The sequence below is a fragment of the Astatotilapia calliptera genome, chromosome 3 (genome assembly GCF_900246225.1).
Source record: "Astatotilapia calliptera chromosome 3, fAstCal1.2, whole genome shotgun sequence".
Classification (NCBI taxonomy): Eukaryota; Metazoa; Chordata; class Actinopteri; order Cichliformes; family Cichlidae; genus Astatotilapia; species Astatotilapia calliptera.
In genome coordinates, this window is record NC_039304.1 from 1,513,303 (window position 1) to 1,535,901 (window position 22,599).

General features: G+C 41.5%; 1 protein-coding gene and 1 pseudogene across 1 annotated transcript; both read left to right on the top strand.

Annotated features, from left to right (window-relative positions):
- Positions 1-739: 739 nt before the first annotated feature.
- On the top strand, positions 740-22,059 carry LOC113015945 (NACHT, LRR and PYD domains-containing protein 3-like; annotated as a pseudogene).
- LOC113016033 (uncharacterized) lies at positions 5,222-7,775 on the top strand. Its single transcript, XM_026158487.1, has 3 exons — positions 5,222-5,540; positions 5,650-5,931; positions 6,424-7,775. Exons 1-3 carry the CDS (start codon positions 5,324-5,326, stop codon positions 7,452-7,454), a joined length of 1,530 nt encoding a protein of 509 aa, XP_026014272.1. The 5' UTR covers positions 5,222-5,323; the 3' UTR covers positions 7,455-7,775.
- Positions 22,060-22,599: the final 540 nt, after the last annotated feature.

Below are 22,599 nucleotides of genomic sequence, written 5' to 3' on the forward strand. Positions count from 1 at the left end.
TAGAATCACAGAACAGAACTGCAGGCTGAGTTTGGATGTTTGTCTTTCACACCTCTCTGTGGCTCACACACACAGTGACGTCAGACACAGTCACACACACTGTTTCATCTGCTTTGTGCACAAATTCATTACTTGCCCAGTGAATACTTTGCAATGTATTCAGTGGGCATATATTGATTATATTGGTAAACAGGCTGTAGCATAAACATCAGGTCTGTTCTGAAAACTGGCTTTATTTTTTCAAAGTAAGGGAATATCTGTGGTGTGATACCGCGGGCTCATGGGCTAAGGACTTGGATTGACAAGTCAAGCGCAGATGATTGTGTTGTTTCTTATAAAGGCTTGTGTGTGTGTGCCTTCCTGTGTGTGTCCTTGTGTCAGTGGAACTGAATCAGTGTGTTAGAGAAAGTGCTCCTCTGCTGTGCCGTCATCGTGTGGATGCTTCTTTTAAAGTTGGAACTCATGTTCTTATGATCTGCTTCATTTCATTGAACCTTTATTTCTAACCATGAAGTCCCTTTGAGGTTACAGCCTCCTGGTTAGGTTTAGGCTGTTATTGTGCTTCAGGCTGAAATATGAGGAGGAAGGAGTGGGGCTGGTTAGCCCTCATGACCCTCACCATAACACATACGTCACAGGACAGTGTTTACCATAGAAACTCCATGAAATGATCAATGAGAACTTTAGAAACCTGTCAGTGTGATGCTTCAAGTACAACGGCACCTCTGAGTGTGTGTGTTTGCCTCTCAGACTAACTCCACCCTGACATCAAGAAGATGGAGGAAGAGGATGGAGCAGGATCTGCAGCATCCAGCTGTGTGTCTGTGAGGAGTGACCGGTCCAAAGAAGAACCTCCATTCTTCAGTAATGAACCTGCAGCAACAATGTAAGAGAGCTGCTGACTCATTTATTCAGTGTAAATAATGATTTTTGATGCAATGGGAGAAGAAAAATGACAAAAACAGTTTTAAAAATAAGGATTAAAATATTACAAACTATGTTTTTGAGTTTCCTGATGTAGCACAAAAATATATGAACATAACTGTATATAGGACAGATATTTCACGGTTCTTTTAGGCAGCCCCTAAAAACAAAAAGACTATTTTTAAGCTGTCTGAGGTAGTGAGTCAACATGTCACACTGGGTCAAAGGTCAGGGAGTAAAAGTGTGTTTTAAAGGAGGTTTAAAAGCAGCGAGTGAAGGAGCCTGTCGAGGTAAATCGTTCCATAACTGATCAAATTCAGTTGGTGGACCTCTGTGTGAAATCAAGCATCTGGTTCACAGAGAGGATAACCCTCACATGGGCTGTACAACATTATATAGGGAGACAAAAACAGAGATTATCGTAGCCATCGCTCTCTCGCATGGACGTGGCAGTCTTGCTGTCTGCTGCGAATCCTCCCCGTACCTCCGTGACCTCGTCTGGTATCTGCTCCCTCCTCTGTAAGAGACAGTAAAGGAAAACACGTCTCTGCCTAGTCTTGGAAATCGAATCTTATCATCCATTGTTCTTCTAGGGCCTCTTCTTCTTGTGGCCTCAGCTAACTGCTAATATTTAAATGGATAACATTAACATGTGTGCCAGCCAGGTTCACATTTATGATGAACTATGATTAATTAACTGATGTTGAAACTGGAGCTTTACTGACCTCTGAAATTCCTCCTAAAGTGTTATTCAGTGTTGTGACAGTCAGCTGCTTCAGCTGCTGCTGGGATGGGCTGTGGCAAAGAGAACAGAGAAAATCCAAATCAGAGTTTTTCTCTGAATTAAAAGCAAGGAAACAACAATATATTCTACATGGTGAAACTGATGGTTTCTGGTGTTTGGGTCTGTTTTTCTGTATTTATGCAGATAAAGTGTAAACTCAGATGAATTATACCATCAAATGTTAAAGGAAAATATCAGGATGAGTGTCTGTGAGCTGAGAAGGACGTGAAGCGAGCAGTTTATCCCAGAGCTGAAGCTGCTCTGTGTGCAGAGATGAGCTCAGATTCCTGCTGTGATTGATCAACAGTCACAGAAATGTAGACTTGTAGTTATTACTGCAGTATGGTCACAGCAGATACTGATAAACATGTACTATGAGGATGGATGATCAAGTTTCTCACTCTCTCCTTTAAATCTCAGTTTTTTCTTCTTCACAGTTTATCTGTTAATTTATTAATGAATACAACAACAATCTTTATTTATAGAGCACATTTAAAAGCCTTGGGCATACCAAAGTGCTTTACATAAAACAATAAAAAACTAGAAAAATTTGCATTTCCTGCGAAAATGCTGTGTGGATGCCTTAAGGGCTGAAGATATCTGCTGAAAAAAGCTGAACCCCCCCCCCCCAAAAAAGCTGCCCTGAGCAGGATTTGAACCTGGCCCTTCTGGTACTCAAGGTAGGTTCTCATGTCACTGCACCAAGCTCTTTCTCACAAAGAAGAGGTGGAGAGACTGACAATTGTGCTGAAATGAGCAGAAGAGGCTGAGAATTGTGCTGATAAGAGGTGAAAAGGCTAAACATTTGGGAGAAAAGAGGTGAATCAGAAGAATTTCTGCTGAAAAGAGGTAAAGAAGCAAAAAGAGGTGTAGAAGCAGAAGTGCTTGCTGAAGATGGCTGTATGTGTAATGACACACTGGAGAGTGTCAAGAAAGCAGAGCGCATGCAAGCAGGGAACATGTGTAGCACCTGTCACAGGTAGGATTCGAACCTCTGCCACCGGGTCTCACGGCAGCTGCCCTACCCTCTGAGCCAAATGAGCTCTGGTCACAAGCAAAGATATGATGAGAGGGAAAATGTGCACTGTGGAGCAGAAGCTCAAATTAGCAGAAAAGAGGTGAAGAGGAAGAACTTTGTTGTGAAATGAGGTAAAGAAACTGAAATTTGTGCTTAAAACAAGTGAAAAAGCTGAACTCTGAAATCCTGCTAAAACAGCAGAAGAGGCTGATATTTTTCAGCTACTCATTGAGCCAAACTGGTTCTCACGTAACTGAAAAAAGGTGGAAAAGCTTAAAATTCTAATGAAAACAGCAGAAGAGGCTGAGATTTGTGCTGATAAGAGGTGAAAATGCTGATCCAATCAGAGGTACTGCTTCTGTCTGCTTCATCACGCTGTGTACTTGTATGTATTTCTGCCATAGACTGTTAACAAGAATCTGAGGTCCATATTAGAAAAGCTGCCGTTTTTTGGAGTTACAAAACGTCGTGTAACTCAAAAACTAGGTGGGATAGAAGCATAATTCTTGCACTGGGTGAATCAGCGGACTTTGGTGTACTTTGACTGCGATTTACATAGCTCTTTGTATCTCCATCGCGGAGATATGACGAGAGAAGAAACGGCTTCAGTTTCAGAGTTTGAAAACTGAGAGGAGGACAGATTTCCTACCATCAAACAAGTCTAACTCATCTCAGAACGGTAATAGGTGAGAAAATATTTCTGCTGAAAAGAGTTCAATTAGCATAATTTCTGCTGAAAAGAGTTCAATCAGCAGAATTTCTGCTGAAATGAGGTGAATGAGCAGAATTCTGCTGAAAAGAGCAGAAGCTGCTGAGAATTATGCTGATAAGAGGTGAAATGGTTGAAGATTTGGCAGAAAAGAGGTAAATCAGCAGAATTTCATCTCATACTCATCTCACTGAGCCAAACCGGTTCTCATATGATATCACTTCTTACAGGGTTCACGTTTACTAAGGCACTACCCAAAAGGCGCCACAAGAGGGCACTCCAACACAAGAGATGACCTATTTACACTGATGCACTTAGTAAACAGTCAGCCCCCTACTTAGCCACTACATAATACAGTGAAATTACAGTATACAAATTTACACAAATACTATGATTTGGCACAAATACTATGACTTAGTAGTAATACTATAACATAACAGATTTCCTAAAAAAACTATGAAATTGCAGTAATTCTGTGACTCGGCAGAGATACTACGTTTTAGCACAAATACTATAACAACACAGAAATACTATGACTTAGTAGTAATACTATAACATAACAGTTCAAGGTTCTTGCACAAATACCACAATATGGCAGAAATACTATGTTTTAGCACAAATACTGTGATTTGGTATAAATACTACGATTTGGCACACATACTATATTCCGCAGATACACTATAACATAACAGATATTCTACGACTTAGTAGTAATACTATAACATATTATAGAATTATTACTTGGGCACAAATACCACGATTTGGCAAAAATACCATGATTCGGCACAAATACGATGACATGGCAAAAATACTATGATTGGGTACAAATACTATGATTTGGCAACAATACTGCACAACTACTGAGATTTGATTGAAATACTATGATTTAGAAGAAATACTATTACTCCATACAAATACGATGCTTTGAGACAAATACTATGTTTTGGTTCCAATACTATGATGTGCAACAAATACTATGATTTGGCAGAAATACTATGCCTTAGTAGTAATACTATAACATAAGAGATATACTATGGTTTTGCAGACATACTATGTTTTTGCACAAATACCATGATTTGGCACAAATGCTGTGATTTAGCAGAAATACTATGATTGGGTACAAATACTATCATTTGGCAATAATACTGCATTTTAACAACAACTACTGAGATTTGATTGAAATACTATGATTTAGAAGAAATACTATGGCTCCATACAAATACGATTCTTTGGCACAAATACTATGATTTGGCAAAAGTACTATCATTTAGTACAAATACTATGATTGGGCAGAAGTACTATGTTTCAGTACAAATACTATGATTTGGCAGGAATACTCTGGTTTAGCAGAAATACTCTGATTTAGCAGAAGTACTATCTTTTGGTAAAAATTCCTGCTAAAAGGTACTATTTCTGCGTTTTAGCAGAAATACTGTAATTTGGCATGAATACTATAATTTGGGATAAATACTATGATTTGGCACATATAATATATTCAGCACATATATTATAAAATAACAGAAATATTATGATTTGGCCCCAAAACAATGATTTTGCACAAATACCATGATTTTTGCAAAAATACTATGATTTAGCAGAAATACTATAATTTGGCAAAAGTACTAAGATGTAGTAGAAGTACTTTGCTTTAGCAGAAATACTATGATTGAGGAGTAATACTTAAACATAGGAGAAATATTGATACACAGACACACATACACAGACAGTAAAGGGAACAAGAGCTGTGGAGAGTCTGGGCTTGGTGTAGGTCAGTTAAATAGCTGGGTTTCATTTGACGTAGACGTGACGTCGACGTAAAGCGCGAAATTTGACTGGAGGGCGGAAGTGAAAAAGATCAGCGCAAAATCACAGACAGACAGTACGCAAAATGCCTTTGTCCTGTTGTGTTTACGGATGCTCCAGTAGGTCGACCCGAGAAACTGATAAACGGTATTTTAGGGTACCAAAAATAGCCCAACGAAGAGGAGAAAAATGGAAAATTCTAACCGAAAAACGTAGGAAAAAATGGATTTTAAATTTACGTTTACAGTCGGGAGGAGCAGAGTCTGCCAATGCCCGTGTCTGCAGCGACCACTTCGTCAGAGGTAATGTTATGTTTGCAAACGAACTTATTAGCATTATGTTGTCGTTAAATTCTCGTTTACTTAGTGCTTTTAAGTTAGTAGTCTAATATTGACTTGATTGGGACTATAGGCTGCCCAAGTGCTTTGGATGACGAAGAGTCGGAGGACTGGGCTCCGACGGTCAATCTCGGCTACGAACGAAAACCCAGATCGGAATCAGTTCTCAAACGAGATAAAAGAATGAAGCTTAAGGCAGAACAGCATCGATGTGCAGAGGCGATTTTGGATATGCAACAGACGGCTGAGAGCCCGGATTTGAGCCTAGTGACAGTGGAGAACCCCGAACTGCAGCTTCCAGCTGAGAATCCACAACCAGAAGACTTCAGTGTGAATGAGACATTCACTTATCCAGGTAAGATATTGTGCTGAGATGTAAAACAAACAAGAATCATGTCAAAGAGAAAAAGATGCCATTATCTGTAATGATTATGGTCCAAGTTACATATTACATGTTTGTGATTTTTTAATCACAGAGTAAATCCATACCATTTTATTCAGAAAAAAAGAAAAAGTGGCACTTATTACCGTCAGGCACACACCACAGGTTTTTGTACACTGCTGTGGTTCTTATATTGCCAGATTCCAGACAGTCTCCTTTCACAGATAAGTAAAGATATCCGTAATGTAAGGTTTCTGTGGTGAGAAACATATAAATATATTTTTTGTTTAGACGCAACATGTTTTTTTGTTGATTAAAAAAAATAATTACATTAAATTAACATAGTGAATTAAACACATTACACCAGATTCTAATAGCCCACTAAAAAACTCCTACAGTGAAAATGAGTAAAAATTGAGGTTGCCTCTATTATGCTGATTATGCTCCCCCACTGTTATATTGCAGGCTGTGCGGATGCTGGATGCCAGACAGAGCTGACGATGGATGACATCGAGAAGATGGAGGATGTTTTGAGACAGAACACAGCAGAGCTGGTTGATCTTCGGAGCAAGGCTCTGGACACACAGTTCAGCCAGGAGGCTTTTGAAAAAAATGAAGACAAGACAAAGTTCTACACAGGGCTCCCCAACTTCTTAGTTTTAATTCAGATTTTTGAACTGTGCGAGCCCTATATCACCTCGGGACCTATGTCTTTGTTGTCCAAATTTGAACAATTCATACTAGTTTTGCTGAGGCTGAGACTAAATCTGCCCCTGAAAGATTTAGCTTTCAGGTTCAATATTTCTCTGTCCACTGCTTCTAGAGTTTGGCATAAAGTAATTGACATACTTCATAAAAGGTTAGAGTTCCTAATTGAGTGGCCAGAGCGACATGTTCTTCAAGCTACGATGCCACTGAGTTTCAGACAGGCATTTGGATGTAAAGTGGCTGTGATTGTTGATTGCTTTGAAGTCTTTATTGAGAGACCATCTAATCTTCTTGCACAAGCTCAAACTTGGTCCAACTACAAGCACCATCACACTGTAAAATTTTTGATTGGTGTTGCCCCCCAAGGCTACGTCACTTACATATCTTCTGCCTGGGGAGGGAGAATTAGCGATAAGCAGATCACAATAGAGAGTGGCCTCCTAAAGAACTTGTTACCTGGAGATATTGTCCTTGCAGATCGTGGGTTCAATATTGGCGATAATGTGGGGTTTTACTGTGCTTCACTACAGACACCGGCATTCACTAAAGGGAGAAAACAGCTGTCAGCCTATGAAGTGGCAGAGACAAGGAAAATAGCCAATTTGCGTATCCATGTTGAGCGAGTCATAGGTTTAGTCAGGAGGAAATATCAAATTCTGCAGAGCAGGGCTATGCCAATAGAGAACATGTCCACAAAGCCAGGTGAGACACATGCATTGATCGACAAGATTGGGGTAATTTGTTGTGCCTTATCAAATCTCTCCGAGTCTGTTGTCCCACTGGAGTAAGGGGGGTGGGTGGTAATCAATCAGTTAAAAAAAATTAAATGTCTTGTCACTGTCACGGCTCACAGAAGGGGGTGGAGAGGAAGAGTAGTGTCCAGTATCTGCTGCTTGGCTCTGGTGATAAGTAGAACAGGGTAGAGTAATAGTAGTACCTAAGTCCTGACTCCTGATTAGTCTGTAAATGTTTTCAAATGAAATATTTTTCTCCAACTGTCATATTGTGCTGGCAGTTTGTACAGTATTATACTGTGAGATGGATTGCAATCTATTTTGTTTATTTGTTTAAAAGTCTAATCTTGTAAATAAACCACCAATGTATTATTATGCTGCCTCAATAGCATTTAATCATTGTGTAGTGTTACACAACACTTAAATGACACAATTAAATGTACAATAAAATTAAATGACAATCTGTGCTCTAATGCTACGTCAGAGCAAATACAATAGCCAGAACTCATAATGACTACCATCAGGTCATAACAATATTCAAAATGTCATTATGTTGTCGTCCTTTTATCACATTACACATGTATGTTTGTAACTTGCTGTCCCAGTATTTCTGGGAGTATACTGTTTCTAAAAAAACACTCAACTTTAGGAATCGCATCATCCCAAAACTCAAGGTCAGGCAAAATCCTTTCAACAAATATGTCATTGCGGTTCCACACAACAAAGTCACAGTACTCTGCATTTGCAATGTGAAGCTGTGCCTGAATTTGGTAATAGTAGTCATGAGTTGGGTCCAGTGTGACATTATCCCCGTCACTGATGAGGCAGAAGCCCTTCTCCCCAGCACGCATGCGCAGGTTGACCGCATCTCTCTGAGAGTGTGGGCACTAAAATCACAGTGATGAGAACAACAATCAAGATTTATCTGATGAAACAGTGAAGAAGCAAAGATGATGGGTGTGGTCTGTGTTATCATAATCTCTCATTGCCCAAAACAAATGTCTATTTGAGACAGACAATAAAGCCTCATCTTATCTTAATTGAACAATAGATTAGAAATTAGAAAAGGTATTTCCTGCATTTTTACTCAGTTCACTGATTCTTATGGAAAGATGTCACACCTATGGCCTTGACTACAACAGAGTCAATACCTTAATCTCGCAGATGCCAGTTCCATGACAGTCACAAGTGACTATCCCATCAGGGGTGGACCCCATGTATGGCCACTTGGGGTTCAGCCAGAGACCGCTGTCCATACATGAGAAGCCTGCATGCTCCTGGCTCATAAGCTTCTCATATGCTCCTCTGGCTTGTGCTTCATGTTTGCATCCGTAACTATAAACAGTACACATGCCAAACATGAAAAGGAAATTATTACTTAGTATTGGATGTGTAAAACAGTAAAGTGATGTATTATACAATATGCCATTACCCTAAACTATACTTAGTTCTTACCCTGTATAACCCTAGCCGTATAAGCCTATAACTAACCTCCATCTTCATAACACTTTTTTAGTTACAGTTATGGACAGTTTCATACCCCAAATCTTAACTCTGCCTTACCCTACATCAAACCCTAAATACCTTGTAGCAGCTGTGGTGAACCTATATGCCTCTGGATAGCATATGGCCTTGATCAAGCTCTTTGATGGTTGCTGGGGGTTGGTCTTAAGAACTTGTTTCAGCTTAGAGGGAGTTACGCGTCCAGCTCTTTGCCTAAACCAAATACTGCTTGCACTCTGACTTCGAGTCGCCCTCTCTACAGCCTGGACTTGGGACAATAGAGCACATAATCTTTTTAACATGAAATGCAATATTTACAGTACATTTTGATGATGCATAGCTTACTAATACTAATGTGCAATGGCACTTTATTTGAAGTAACATGTTTATTCATTAACTCTTTCTCAACAGCCTATAGAGAAATCATTATCTAGGTGATGACATGACTGAATAGTTCTACCCTCTATCTGAAAAATGCATCTGAGTGTCATGAGGGATCTAAGGCAATCACACAAATTCTTAGCTGATGAATTCTTAGCTAAAAGAAAACACCCTCTCCCCACTACTACTGAAGTACACCTGCAAAATGCTAGCAGTGCCCTATGCGTATATGTGTGTGTGTGTGTGTGTATGTGTGTGTTCTCATTGCAATAACATCCTACTTAATTAGGCTACTAACCCTGCCATACAATTGCAATGGGCTGCAATCACTTCTCCATCCTCCTTTGCAATTACCCAAGTCTTCAGAGGTGTCTCGTTAGACCTCTGAGAATGGTTTACCTTGAAACAAACAACTGTCACTCTAACGAAGTCCTAAGGATTTGGCATGTTTGTTGACGTTAAAGCCGCTAACGCTAACTGTTAGCGTGTTTAAGATAAAGCAATATAAGAACAAACACTCACCCTTGCAAACACCAAACTGTATCCATCACGGAGACGTTTTGTTCCAAGGTTGTGGACCCACCCGCTGACAAAAAAATTGTACGCCTCCAGACTCTTGAAAGCTTTCATTTGCTCCCTAGTGTAGTAAGAAGTCTGGAGGACCAAGTAGTTGGTGATATCCACAGCGTCGATAGTAGGCAAATCCTTTACTTCTGTGGTGTATTCGGACATTTTCAAAGAATACGGATCACGTCCGATATATTTTTTAACTATCTGTTTATATCTCTCCCGAGAAACGGGGTCTAAAGTTGCACAATAGCTGCTCTCCTGACTCTCCACAGTGTCCTCCATGTTTACTTCCGCCCTCCACTCAAAAATCGCGCTGCCTCCGCACGTCATCAGAACCACGTGACTGCAACCCAAGTATTAGCTGCACCTGCTGTAGTCAGCCCTTACACACACAGACAAAGAGAGAGGTGTGAGTTTTCTTCAGTGTATTTCTGACATTCAGGATTCCCCTTGAACAAATGGCCATAATTTCCTAACCGTAGAGGCTAGAACGGTCATTCAGACATCGTTTTGTTCAGAAGAGATGGGGGAATCTTCAGGTCTTCATAATTCAGAGATAAAATATAAATTATTAAAGATATATGACTTGTAATACATTGTAACTGAGTAGAGGCGAAGCAAAAACTGCCTTGACTTGCTCTCAAACAACCTTTGGTAACTCTAAATCTATATGGAGCATCAAAATCATTCTTTCACCGTAGGAAACAGCAGGCTTTGGTGAACAGTCATGGAAATTTTCAGGGCTCTGTGGAAACCCATCAAAAAGATATGATGAGAGAAAAAAGTGCCTCATTTCCAGAATTTGAAATCTGATGAAATCTGAGCGAGGGACAAATTTCCTACCCTCAAGCAAGTCTAACTCATCTCAGAACGGTAATAGGTGAGAAAATAATTCTTGAATTGTGAGCATCAGGAGTGTCTGAAGATATATCGGGACAAGCCTTATGTCTTAACATCGCTTCGTTAAGGAGATATGACGATTCGAAAATGCCTCTCATTAGAGAGATCCAGCGGTGATTCTGAACAAACTCTCCATTGAGTTCATATGGAGAGTTTTCTGACTTTGTGTTACTCTGAGGAGATTTGCAAAATATCTATGAGTCCCACAACAATGATAGTGACATTTTCTGAAAGCCAGCAAAAATACCTATGTTTTGATGTATAATTTGTGCGGCTTGAGTGGAAATTGAGCAAGTAGCAAGAAGTTGTTTGGACATGAAGAGAAAATTCAAACAGTTTCACTGTCCCCTCTGAGTTAATTGCATAGCAACCATAGCAACGCATGTATTTTCTGAAAAATCACAATTTTGCAACTGAAGACTTAAAGAGAGATAAGATTAAAACGGTAGAAGATCTGAAAAAGCTGAATCATACAGGAATAGCCAAATCATTTGAGAACATTTCAAAGTTTGAATGGAGTTTCTAGGTGAAAGTATGAGGCAGTAGTTAAGTTTCAAAGACAAGAAAGTTTTAGCAGAATTGTGGAAGTTTCCCATTCATTTCAATGGGACAAATTAAAGGAAAAAAGTGTAATTTTTAAAAAGTATAATAGTAATAAACACCAAAAGTCATAGCCCACATTAGCAGAAAGAGCAGAACAGTTTAGAGTTTGAACAGAGAAAATCGGCTGAAAACTGAGGGAGTAGTTAAGCGGCAAAAAACGTACGGAAGCAACCAGAATAAAGTATAATAAAGTATAAAGAGAAACAGGATCTCAATAGTGTGGATGCCTATTAAGGCATCCACACAATAAAACAGTTCACACATTAACATCAAATTCATAAAAGTAACAGATTATGTTCACAGGTAAAAGCCACCAATAAGAGTAAACTGCAGCACATAGGTTATAGCAGGGTAAGACTGTACCACCATGATAAAAGACACCAATAATGGAAAGATAGCAGAGAATTTAATACAATAGGTCACTGCAAGCAAGCCAGCATTTAACTGGTAGAGTTAACTGGCAAGTTTAAAAAGATATGTTTTGAGCCGTGATTTAAAAGAATGAATAGAATCAGACGCCCGGATGCCAATTGGGAGATTGAATAACACTGAAAGAGTTTCTGTTATATTTCCCCTTGAACATCAGCTTATTAGGGCGGCATTAGGAAATAGCCCCCCTCCAAAGAATGAATAAATGAATGATGATGATAATAAAATGATTAAAAAGCAGAGCTCAGAGTGGTAGAATGGTCAAACATGGATCCACGGGTGGTTCAACTGCATTTGGTGACGTGACTAAAGCAAATCTTTCAAATAATCCCACCATCAACGGGATGTTGTCTCCTTTACTACGGTTACTTTACTTGGTCACCGTGTGAATTTCTTTGAAATGAACCAAATTCTTTTATTTGTTGGTTGTTGCATATTTAACCTCTACAGTCAGGAAAGGAGGAGATGAGGCCTCAACAATGTTGGGTTGTAGCTGTGGTTCAGGTTAGCGTGAGTGTCCATGGAATAAATGTAAGTCAGTGAACTGGAAACATGACTGTGTTCAAACTTTGTTTTCCTTTTTATAATGAGTCTAATCAAAGGTGGACAGAAGTATCTCCACTTTGACTTTTCTGTGTCACCATCAGAGCTTCTGCACAGTGTGGAGAAAGATCCAGAAGCAGAGCTGGACTGCAGACAGCCAGTCAGAGCAGCTGTGTACAAAGTAAGACTGAACATCTGTCTGCTGATGGACTCATTTCTGAAAACTGGACTTCTTGTGTTGTTCAGACATTGAAGAGTTTTCTTTCTCTTTAGTCTCATTGTTTTTCTTTCTTTCAGCAGATGTTGGTCTGCAGGAGGTTTTAGATGAACATAAGATCAGTCTGAGGAGGAGATGTGAACATGTGACTGAAGGAAGTGATGAAACAGGAAGTAGAACCCTCCTCAACAGGATCTACACTGAGCTCTACATCACAGAGGGACAGAGTGAAGAGGTTCATACCCAACATGAGGTGAGGCAGCTGGAGACAGCTTCCAAGATGGATGCCCTCCATGACGCTCCAATCAGGTGCCAGGACATCTTTAAAGCCTCACCTGACCAACAGAGACCCATCAGAGTGGTTCTGACCAACGGCGTGGCTGGTGTTGGAAAAACCTTCTCAGTGCAGAAGTTCACTCTGGACTGGGCAGAGGGCTTGGAGAACCAACATGTCAGTGTGGTGGTTCTGCTTTCATTCAGGGAGCTGAACCTGATCAGACATGAGCAGTATAGTCTTCTGGAGCTGCTCCATGTTTTCCATCCAACATTACAGAAGGTCACAGCAGAGAAGCTGGCTGTCTCTCAGCTTTTGTTCATCTTTGACGGCCTGGATGAAAGCAGACTTTCGTTGGATTTCACCAACGGGAAGCTGCTGTCTGATGTCACACAGAAGTCATCAGTCAGCCAGCTGCTGACAAACCTCATCCAGTGGAATCTGCTTCCCTCGGCTCTCGTCTGGATAACTTCCCGACCCGCAGCAGCCAATCAGATCCCTCCTACATGTGTTGACAGGCTAACAGAAGTACGAGGCTTCACTGACGCCCAGAAGGAGGAGTACTTCAGGAGGAGATTCAGTGATGAAGAGCTGTCCAGCAGAATCATCTCCCACATGAAGACATCCAGGAGCCTCCACATCATGTGTAGTATCCCAGTCTTCTGCTGGATCACTGCTACAGTTCTGGAGCACATGTTGACTACAGAGCAGAGAGGAGAGCTGCCCAAGACCCTGACTGACATGTACTCACACTTCCTACTGGTTCAGACAAAGAGGAAGAAGAACAAGTACCATGAGGGACACGAGACGAGTCCACAGGAGCTGACGGAGGCTGACAGGGAAGTTCTTCTGAAGCTGGGGAGGCTGGCGTTTGAACATCTGGAGAAAGGAGACATCATGTTCTACAAAGAAGACCTGGAGAAGTGTGGTCTGGATGTGACAGAGGCCTTGGTGTACTCAGGAGTTTGTACAGAGATCTTCAAAAGAGTGTGTGATCTTCCAGAAACCAGTCTACTGCTTTGTTCATCTGAGCATTCAGGAGTTTCTGGCTGCTGTCTACATGTTCCACTGTCACACCAACAGGAAGACAGAGGTGGTAGAAGATTTTCTAGGGAATGTCAGAGAAGAATACAAAATCAGATCTTTCTTTAAGAACATGTTCAAGTCTTATAGCTTCACATCACTGGATGTCTTTTTAACTAAAGTCATGTCTAAATCCCTCCAGAGTAAAAATGGCCACCTGGACCTGTTTGTTCGCTTCCTTCATGGCCTCTGTCTGGAGTCCAACCAGAGACTCTTAGTAGGTCTGCTGGGTCAGACAGAGATCAGTCCAGAAACCATCCAGAGAGTCATCAACAACCTGAAGAAGATCAACAGTGATGAAATCTCTCCTGACAGAAGCATCAACATCTTCCACTGTCTGATGGAGATGAACCACCTCTCATTATTTCAGGAGATCCAAGAGTTCCTGAAGTCAGAGAACAGATCAGAGAAGAAACTCTCTGAGATCCAGTGCTCAGCTCTGGCCTTCATGCTGCAGATGTCAGAGGAGATTCTGAATGAGTTGGACCTGCAGAAGTACAACACATCAGTGCGGGGACGACTGAGACTGATTCCAGCTGTGAGGAACTGCAGAAAGGCTCGGTGAGTCCAGATGTGATCACTAACATCATTGATCAGTGTAGGTTAGTAGTTTAATTTTGAAAATAAAATCAGATTGTAACCACAAAGTGTTTGTGTCCGTACGCTGCAACCTTCCACACCATTCCTTTATTGTACAGACTCAGCAGCAGCTCCATGGATCCCAAATCCAAGAGTGGAGAACAGATTTGAAGTGTGTCACATCCATGCAGTCACAGCTGTTTCCACCATGTTTCCACTGATATTAATCCTGTTCAATGACACGTTTCATATCAGTGAATATGTTCTTTAGGACGTCCACTGACATGTTTAAGTGTCCTGCTGGAAATCACTCAAATCATCCATGAAATCCATGAAAAATCCTTTTAGTGTTTCTAACTTCACCCTCTGTCCTCTCTCTCTCTCCATCCTCCTCACTGCTTCTTTCACTGATAATCACACAAACATCGTATTCAGCTACAAAATAACACAATAACATCATCTGATGATCATTATTATAAGAGCAGGATCCATATTTGATATCAGAGTAACACACTGCTTGGTTATGTGCAGTCATCATCAGTGACTGTGGGTCAAACAGAAGCTCTCTGATTGGTTGCTGACCTTGGTCACCTGTCCACTCTCACCTGTTTGTGTTTGCTCTCTCTTTGCTGTCTCCATCCTCTCTCTCCTTTCTCTCCCTCTCTGTCTTTGTACGTCACTCAGGTCCAATGGAAACAGTGACATTTACAAACCAATCAAAGACAAACTGATCCATGTCAGGTTATAACAATATCCAAAGTGAATACAGGCTGCTGCTGGACACAGACAGGTAACATCATTGTGACTTGCTGTCACCTGGATCTGGACTCATAAACACTGAAGCCCTGAACAGGAATACAAATCATTTTCTGCCAACTAGCGACACACCAGCAGATAATGGCTCAGAAAGCTAAAATGAGCCAATCATTTCTGTGTTTAGTTCCCCTGAAATCAGATCTGATATCAGCAGCTCTGAGTTCATTCATCATTGTCCATTGTCCATTGTCCAGTGATGAGATTTCTGCTCCGTTTGGTAACAGTCAGCAGATTTTTCCTGCGTGTGGACGTGAACAGTCGTACCTGACAGCAGGTAGCAAACAGAGATCATCTTTCCAGCTGGAACTCTTCACTGAGCTGAACTCATTCAAAATGTTCTGGAGTCAAAACAGGAAACAGTCCAAATGTGTGTCTTCACTCTGACTCTGGATCAGATCTCAGTGACAGACTGTGGACATTATGGAAGCCTAAATGTGACACCATCTTCCTCCTTCATCTGCAGATTAAAGCCAAACAAAGATTCTCATTAAAGGTCTGCAGGTCTGAGAGAGACTCAATCGTTGTGTCATGTCAAACACAGTAAGAGGAGCTGAAGCACAGATGTGAAGAGCAGATTCATCAGATTATGACCTCACTCTATTTTGTCTTCATATACATTCAGTCTGTGTTTATAATGCAGATTTTCTGCTTTTATAATAACACATTTTATATTTTCTATCATCACAGACTGACTCAGTGTGGACTCTCAGACTCTCACTGTGAAGTTGTGGCCTCAGCTCTGAAGTCCAACCCCTCCCATCTGACAGAGCTGGACATGAGTAGAAACTACAACCTGCAGGATTCAGGGATGAAGCTTCTGTGTGCTGGACTGGAGAGTCCAAACTGTCGACTGGAGACTCTGAGGTGAGTTCACTGACTGCGGCTCTTGTTGTTTTTCTATATTTCAGGTCTTTGATTGATGTTTGAAACTTTCTTTAGTTCCTAAATGTTCAGGATGTTTCTGAGGACAAATATGAAGAAGTTTGAGTGCTTTCAGAAATGTTGTCTTTCCAAACGACTGAACAGCAGTTTTTCCTTTTGGTTCCAAACAGAAGTGACAGACTTGAGCAGGGTTCATTTAAAGGTTGACAGAAGTGGAGTGGTGACGGGGAGATGTTTGACAGGACAGTGTTTCAGCCTCCACAGGTTCATGTTGTGCTCCATCAGTTAGTGAAGATGAAGTCAGTGCTGATGAGGCTGTAGAGTGTGTGAGGGATGTGAATGAGGATGATGAAGATCTGATGATAGCAGATAAAAACAGGCTGCAGAGACTTTGAGCCATAAAGGGCACACAGTGTGTGTACAGAACAGCTGAAATCATTATGGAGGCCTCACTGGGATATGGAAGCATCACAGTACAGCTTCAGTGAAGCATTAAAGTCTCTGATATGAGATGAGAAATGAAGCAGCCAGAGCTTTTTCATGAGTGGAAATCCACTGTGACTGTGAGCTGCTGCTACAGCCTCCAGATTAGCCAGCAGCTCATCCTGCTCAACATTTCCTCACCAACTTTAATGGAAGTGTGATGTTTCAGCTGGAGTGATGGTCAGGGTGGCCTCCCTCTCCTCTTCTTCTCCTCTTCCTCTTTCATTTGTAAAGCCACATCTGCTGCTTTCATTCATTTGGAAGTCCTGTAGCTGAGTTTGGGAGAGACTAACAGCCTCGGCAGCAGATGGGAGAAAGGCTGTAACACCACCACTTTACTCTGTTCTACCTGTCACATCATTTTATCAGGAAACAAATATGCTCATGTTCTTACTATGTTTGTCTTGAAGATGTAAGAAGATCACATGGTGCTTTTTATTATTGTGTTGGTTTGTTTCCTGTCTCTTGGATGGAGCCCAGCTGTGCGTGGCCCCTGGGCCTGTGGTCAGAGTGTGTGCTGGATAATCTGGCCCAGGATGAGGCCAAACTGACATGGGATGAAATGTCTGTCACATAATTGAGCTTAGTGTAGTTTCATTTCTGCACAATTTAAAACAACCAAAACTTTGTTCTGTCTTTTCTATGTTATACTGTAGACTTTCTTTGATACTGTGTCCAAAAGGAGCAGCTTTTACTTTGAAGGGGAGCCGTCTCTGTTTCCTCTTCAGGTTGGATGATGGAAGCAAATGAGTGTGTGATGTTCTTTCAGTGTTGCACTTTGTAGACGCTCCCTGAGCACTGGTCTCACAGCCAGCTGCACATAGAGACCAGTGTTGTTAGTCCAGGTCAGAAGATGACTTGTTGGAATGAAAATGAGCTTGTAGTTTGTCTGCTTTAATAATGTGACTGGAAAAAGGTGTTGGACTTCAAATATGTCCATTTCTTTCACACTTCACCTTTAAAAGTGAAGCCTTGTGGTTCCTGGAAGGAAAAACATAACTTTTTCAAGTCTTTGTCCTGTTTTTATGATAAATGTACGACTTTAATGTGAAACATTCAGAGTTTTTTCTCTTGTTGTGTTTGTTTGAAGCTGCTTCCTGTTGGCTTCAGCTGTTTGGAGTTTCCATTTTCTAAACTTCTACATTCTGAACCTTCTTCAGCTCTGAACAGATGATGAAACACTGAATGATTTCGAGCTCACACTTTGTCTAATAAACTTACAGCTTTCATTCTTTATACAGATTGAGTGACTGTGGTTTGTCAAAGATCAGCTGTGATTATCTGGCAGCAGCACTGAAGTCCAACCCCTCCCATCTGAGAGAGCTGGACCTGAGCTCCAACAACAAGCTGCAGGATTCAGGAGTGAAGCATCTGTGTGGTTTCCTGGAGAGTCCAGGATGTGGACTTGAAACTCTGAGGTCAGTCAGCATGTTTTAGTTGTGCTGAGATGAATATGATGTGAAAGTTGTACTGACACTAAACTGCAGACATCAGGCTGATATTATACTGATCCACACTGAGGATCTTCATGGTAAAGTCTGTTTTCTTCTTCTCTGGTTTAATCCATTGACTGCAGCAGAACAATGTTCACATTTCAAACCTTCAAAGAAGAAGAAAAATCCTCCACTGGATAATTCACTGTGAAACTCTCCAACTCTTCATTCCACCTTAAAGTCTGTCTGACACTGAAATCCAAAGCAAAATGTGCTTTTGCTTTACAGACAGCAGTCCAACACAAACATACACACATCATCCAAAACACAGTCCAACATCCAAATCTCCTCCACTGCCAGCATGAATGATGGGAAAGAGAAGGAGGAACACTCTGACATTCAGGGTTAGAATGAGTTTCATGAAGCAGACTGTGAAGATCAAAGCTGCATTAGAAAGCTTACATGAATGAATGAGTGGACAGAAGTGGACAGAGATCATCTGAAGCACTTCAAAGGCTTTAAATCAGCACATTTCTCTTTATTCTTTATCAACTCTGTTAGTTTCTCTCAGTTTTCTGAGGAATGAAGCCAACAGCAGGCTAATAAGATGCTGACCAATAGGTTTCTATTAAAGGTTGTAATTTGTATATGAAAAAGTGCTTTGGCTCAGCAGGGATCAGTTTACAGGTAGAATACAGCTGCTGGATGGGATTAGCATGTCATAGCTATCTACCAAACTGCTAACTGGGGGATTTCAGGCCATCTATGGATCATTTTTGCTAACTGTTTATTCAGCTTAGGCTCACAGGGCTGCAGCCTGTGCCCTAGCTGTCATAGGGCAAGAGGCGTGGTCCACCTGCACAGGTGAGCAGTCCATCACAGGGCCAACAGAGAGAGACAGAGAAGCACTCTCTCACATCCACACCTACAGCCAATTTAGAAGCACCAATGAACCTAAGCAGCATTTCATTGGACTGTGGGAGAACATCCAACCTCCACAGAAAGGCCAACAAGCTTCAACCTACAACCTTCTTGCTTTAAGGCACTAGTGCTAACCACTTTTCCCCATTTCAGCCCAAATCCTGCATCTTCCTGTTTCTGACTCCAGGCCAGCTCCACTAACACTTTCTCATCAGACACTGCCACCTAGTGGAGGAAGTCTTAGTTCCATTTGAAGCTTCAGATTACAGTTAGTTCCTTTACAAAGAGGTGGAGGTGGTGGGGCCACAGCACCATCATCACTGAGTGCCATAGGACACTTAACCTTTGTTTCCATATGCTGGGAACTTCCTGTTGTTCCAAGGAGGACTGGAAAATGTGTGAAAATCTCCCAGTCAGTTCCTCACAGCACACTTCAATCATTTCCCTCCCACAGCATCAGGACCAGGGCTTTTTCTCTCTTTGGTCCCACTAAGAGATTTCCACACAAACACCTCATCAGTGGGACTCTCAAAGCTACCAGCCCTTTGCTACAATCACAAAGCTCTTCATTGAAATCAATGATATCAAAGCTGGAATCAAATGAGTCCAAGTCTTCTGCTGATTCAGCATCACATTCATCTTTGCTCCTTGTCCTGCATCCCCACCATGGACTTCATTCCTTTCCAAGCCAGCCTTGAGTGTCCTTTATTCAGCTCATCCTCTGCTTTACTTTTACACCTGATTTTAGCTGCTTTATCTCTCTTTCAACAAGTTTCTGTGCCTCAATCTTTTTCTTCTCTCCCTCATAACAAGACAGCTTCTTCTGCCTGAGAACATGTTGGAGTGATTTACTAATCCAGGGCTGCTTATTGAGGAAAATACTTCCTGTTTCCAAAGTAATCCCCATTTTTCCCAGAAAGAAATCTCAGTAGAAATCGATGATCTAAGTGAGAACATGAGCCTTTAAAAAGTCCCAGTGGGTGCAGTCAAAGCAGTCCCTCAGTCCCAGTATAGAGTCTTTGGTCCAGACTGGAACAACTGTGTGCCCAGTTTGAGCTCTCTTCAGTCCTGTGACCTGACAGACCCAGAGGGGCCATCACATCACATTTAGAAGCTCCCCTAATGGAGCCACAACACATGTCCAATACTTAGTCTGTCTTGTTGGACCAACTGGAAGAAATGATTCAAGGACTTAGTCACAGAACAGAGATTCAAATCTCCAAATTCCAACTGGCTGCATCAGGACATATAGTCTGAAACTCTGCACAGTTTCCTGTTTGAAGCTGCTTCCTGTTGGCTTCAGCTGTTTGGAGTTTCCATTTTCTAAACTTCTACATTCTGAACCTTCTTCAGCTCTGAACATATGATCAAACACTGAATGATTTCAAGCTCACACTTTGTCTAATAAACTTACATCTTTCATTCTTTATACAGATTGTGGGACTGTAGTTTGTCAGAGATCAGCTGTGATTATCTGGCAGCAGCACTGAAGTCCAACCCCTCCCATCTGAGACAGCTGGAGCTGTGGGCAAATTACCTGAAGTATCCAGATGTGAAGCAGCTGTCTGATCTTCAGCAGAGTCCAGACTACAGACTGGAGACTCTGGGGTCAGTAGAGTGATGGAGTGAGTGGGTGGTGCTGTCAGCAGTATTGTACTAAACACAGTCAGTATGAAACAAAGATCCAGTGTTTCCTGTAAAGCTGCAGCTTCTCAGTGAAGCTGTGAGAGGAGAATGGTGACAGGCTTCAGGATTGGACACAAACACTTCCTGTTTCTGACCATCATGGTCACCATAGTAACGGCTGACACGCTCTGATCAAACACTGTTGTTAGATATTTTAGTATTATGGGAGCATGTACTGGGTACTTTTTTTTGATGATATTAGAACAGAAGATTCTGTGACTCAACATGGCTCTTTATGTTAACCTCATTTACTCTTGCTTTGTCAACTCAAGATTTTATGGTGTGAAAGTAGATACTAAGGTTGAAGGGAAAACACCAACAAATCACTCTTTTACTTATCACTCCCTTGCAGAAGATATTTATGTGAAGACCATCTGGGTTGTGTCAGAACTCACGGATGTAGGAGACCTCTGTATAAGATTTATAGGCCTTGAGAGTGCATCTTAATGCAATTGTAGAACAAAGGATTCCAACTGTCTAGTGTTTAACGGACCTGTCAAAGGTATGTTGAGATACGATTGTAGAAGGCCTCTTTCAGAGCTGGGGGACCTTCCTTATATTTTTTTAACTTGAAACTTGTTGACACACAAACTTTCTGCCTATAAATACCGCTGCACAAAGGAATAAAACTTTGAGTTGATTTTGGGAAAGCAATCTTAACAGTCTCTGTATCATTTTGTTCTCCTAACTGCTCCCGACGTCGTAACTAACCCGCTGACGGCATATCTGAGTGCTACTTGAGAATATATTGCTGAGTGTTACTTAAGAATAATTTTGAATTTTATAGGGTAAAGACAAAACTTTGCTTATAGACGCCCACGCCTCGGGGAAACCCGATCCACGGACCAGATCCGGGACGGAGTTTCTTTCAACTGTCAACAGCCAATCAGCTCTCTGAACAAAGCAGCATGCAGACCAATGACTGCATTCATTTCCAAGTTTAAAGCAGTGAAGAACATAGTCTGTAGGTGAGGAAGAATTTAGTGAGAGCAGATGTTTGGATGGAATTCCTCCAGTTAACAGCTGGAACCATCCATCTGGATTGTTGGGCTTGTTGTTGGGGTTCCTACAGAGCTCAGAGTGGACACACCAAGGTTCTTCTAATGAATGAAAGTCCAAACTCAAACTAGGAGGGAAAAACATTTTCATCAACTTCAATAAAAATCCAAAGATTAGAAAAAGTGAAGCAACAATGAGTCCTAGTACAGTCCCAGCACTGAAGTCCCTGCTGCTCTTTGTACTGGATGTGCTGCATCACTGACTGACAGCTGATGAAGAGTCTCTGGAAACACTCGTTTATCTCCTCTGCTCTTCCTTCTTCTCTCTGCAGGTGGAGCTGGTGATGGTAAACAGGGCGGTGTGTGTGCTGAGAGAGGAGGAGCTGTGTCCTGATGATCCAGAGAGGTTGAAGCAGCAGCAGCTTGTGTGTAGAGACGCTCTGACTGGGCCATGTTACTGGGAGGTGGAGAGGAGAGCTTCATCCAGCAGTGACTGACAGAGGAATGAGAAGAAGTGCAGATGACTGTCAGTGCTGCAGAGTGAACTGCTCTGAGAACAGCTCCACTGTCAGACACAATGTAGAGTCCAGCATCATCCCTGTGTGTCCCTCTGGATCTGACAGAGGATCATCAGTGTATCTGGACTGCTCTGCTGCTGCTCTGTCCTTCTACAGTCTCTGCACAGTCTCTGTCTGACTCTGGCTTCAGACCCTCCTGGATCAAACTCACCTGGAAAGACTTTCAAACAACACTCAAGATTTGAATACAGAATATATTTGATATATACTGTAGATGTACTGTAGAGTTGCAGTTTGTCACTTGTAAATACAGTCTGTGAGCAGCTGTGAGCTGAAAGATCTTTCTAGAAACACGAAATGTTTTCACTCTTCTGTTGCTT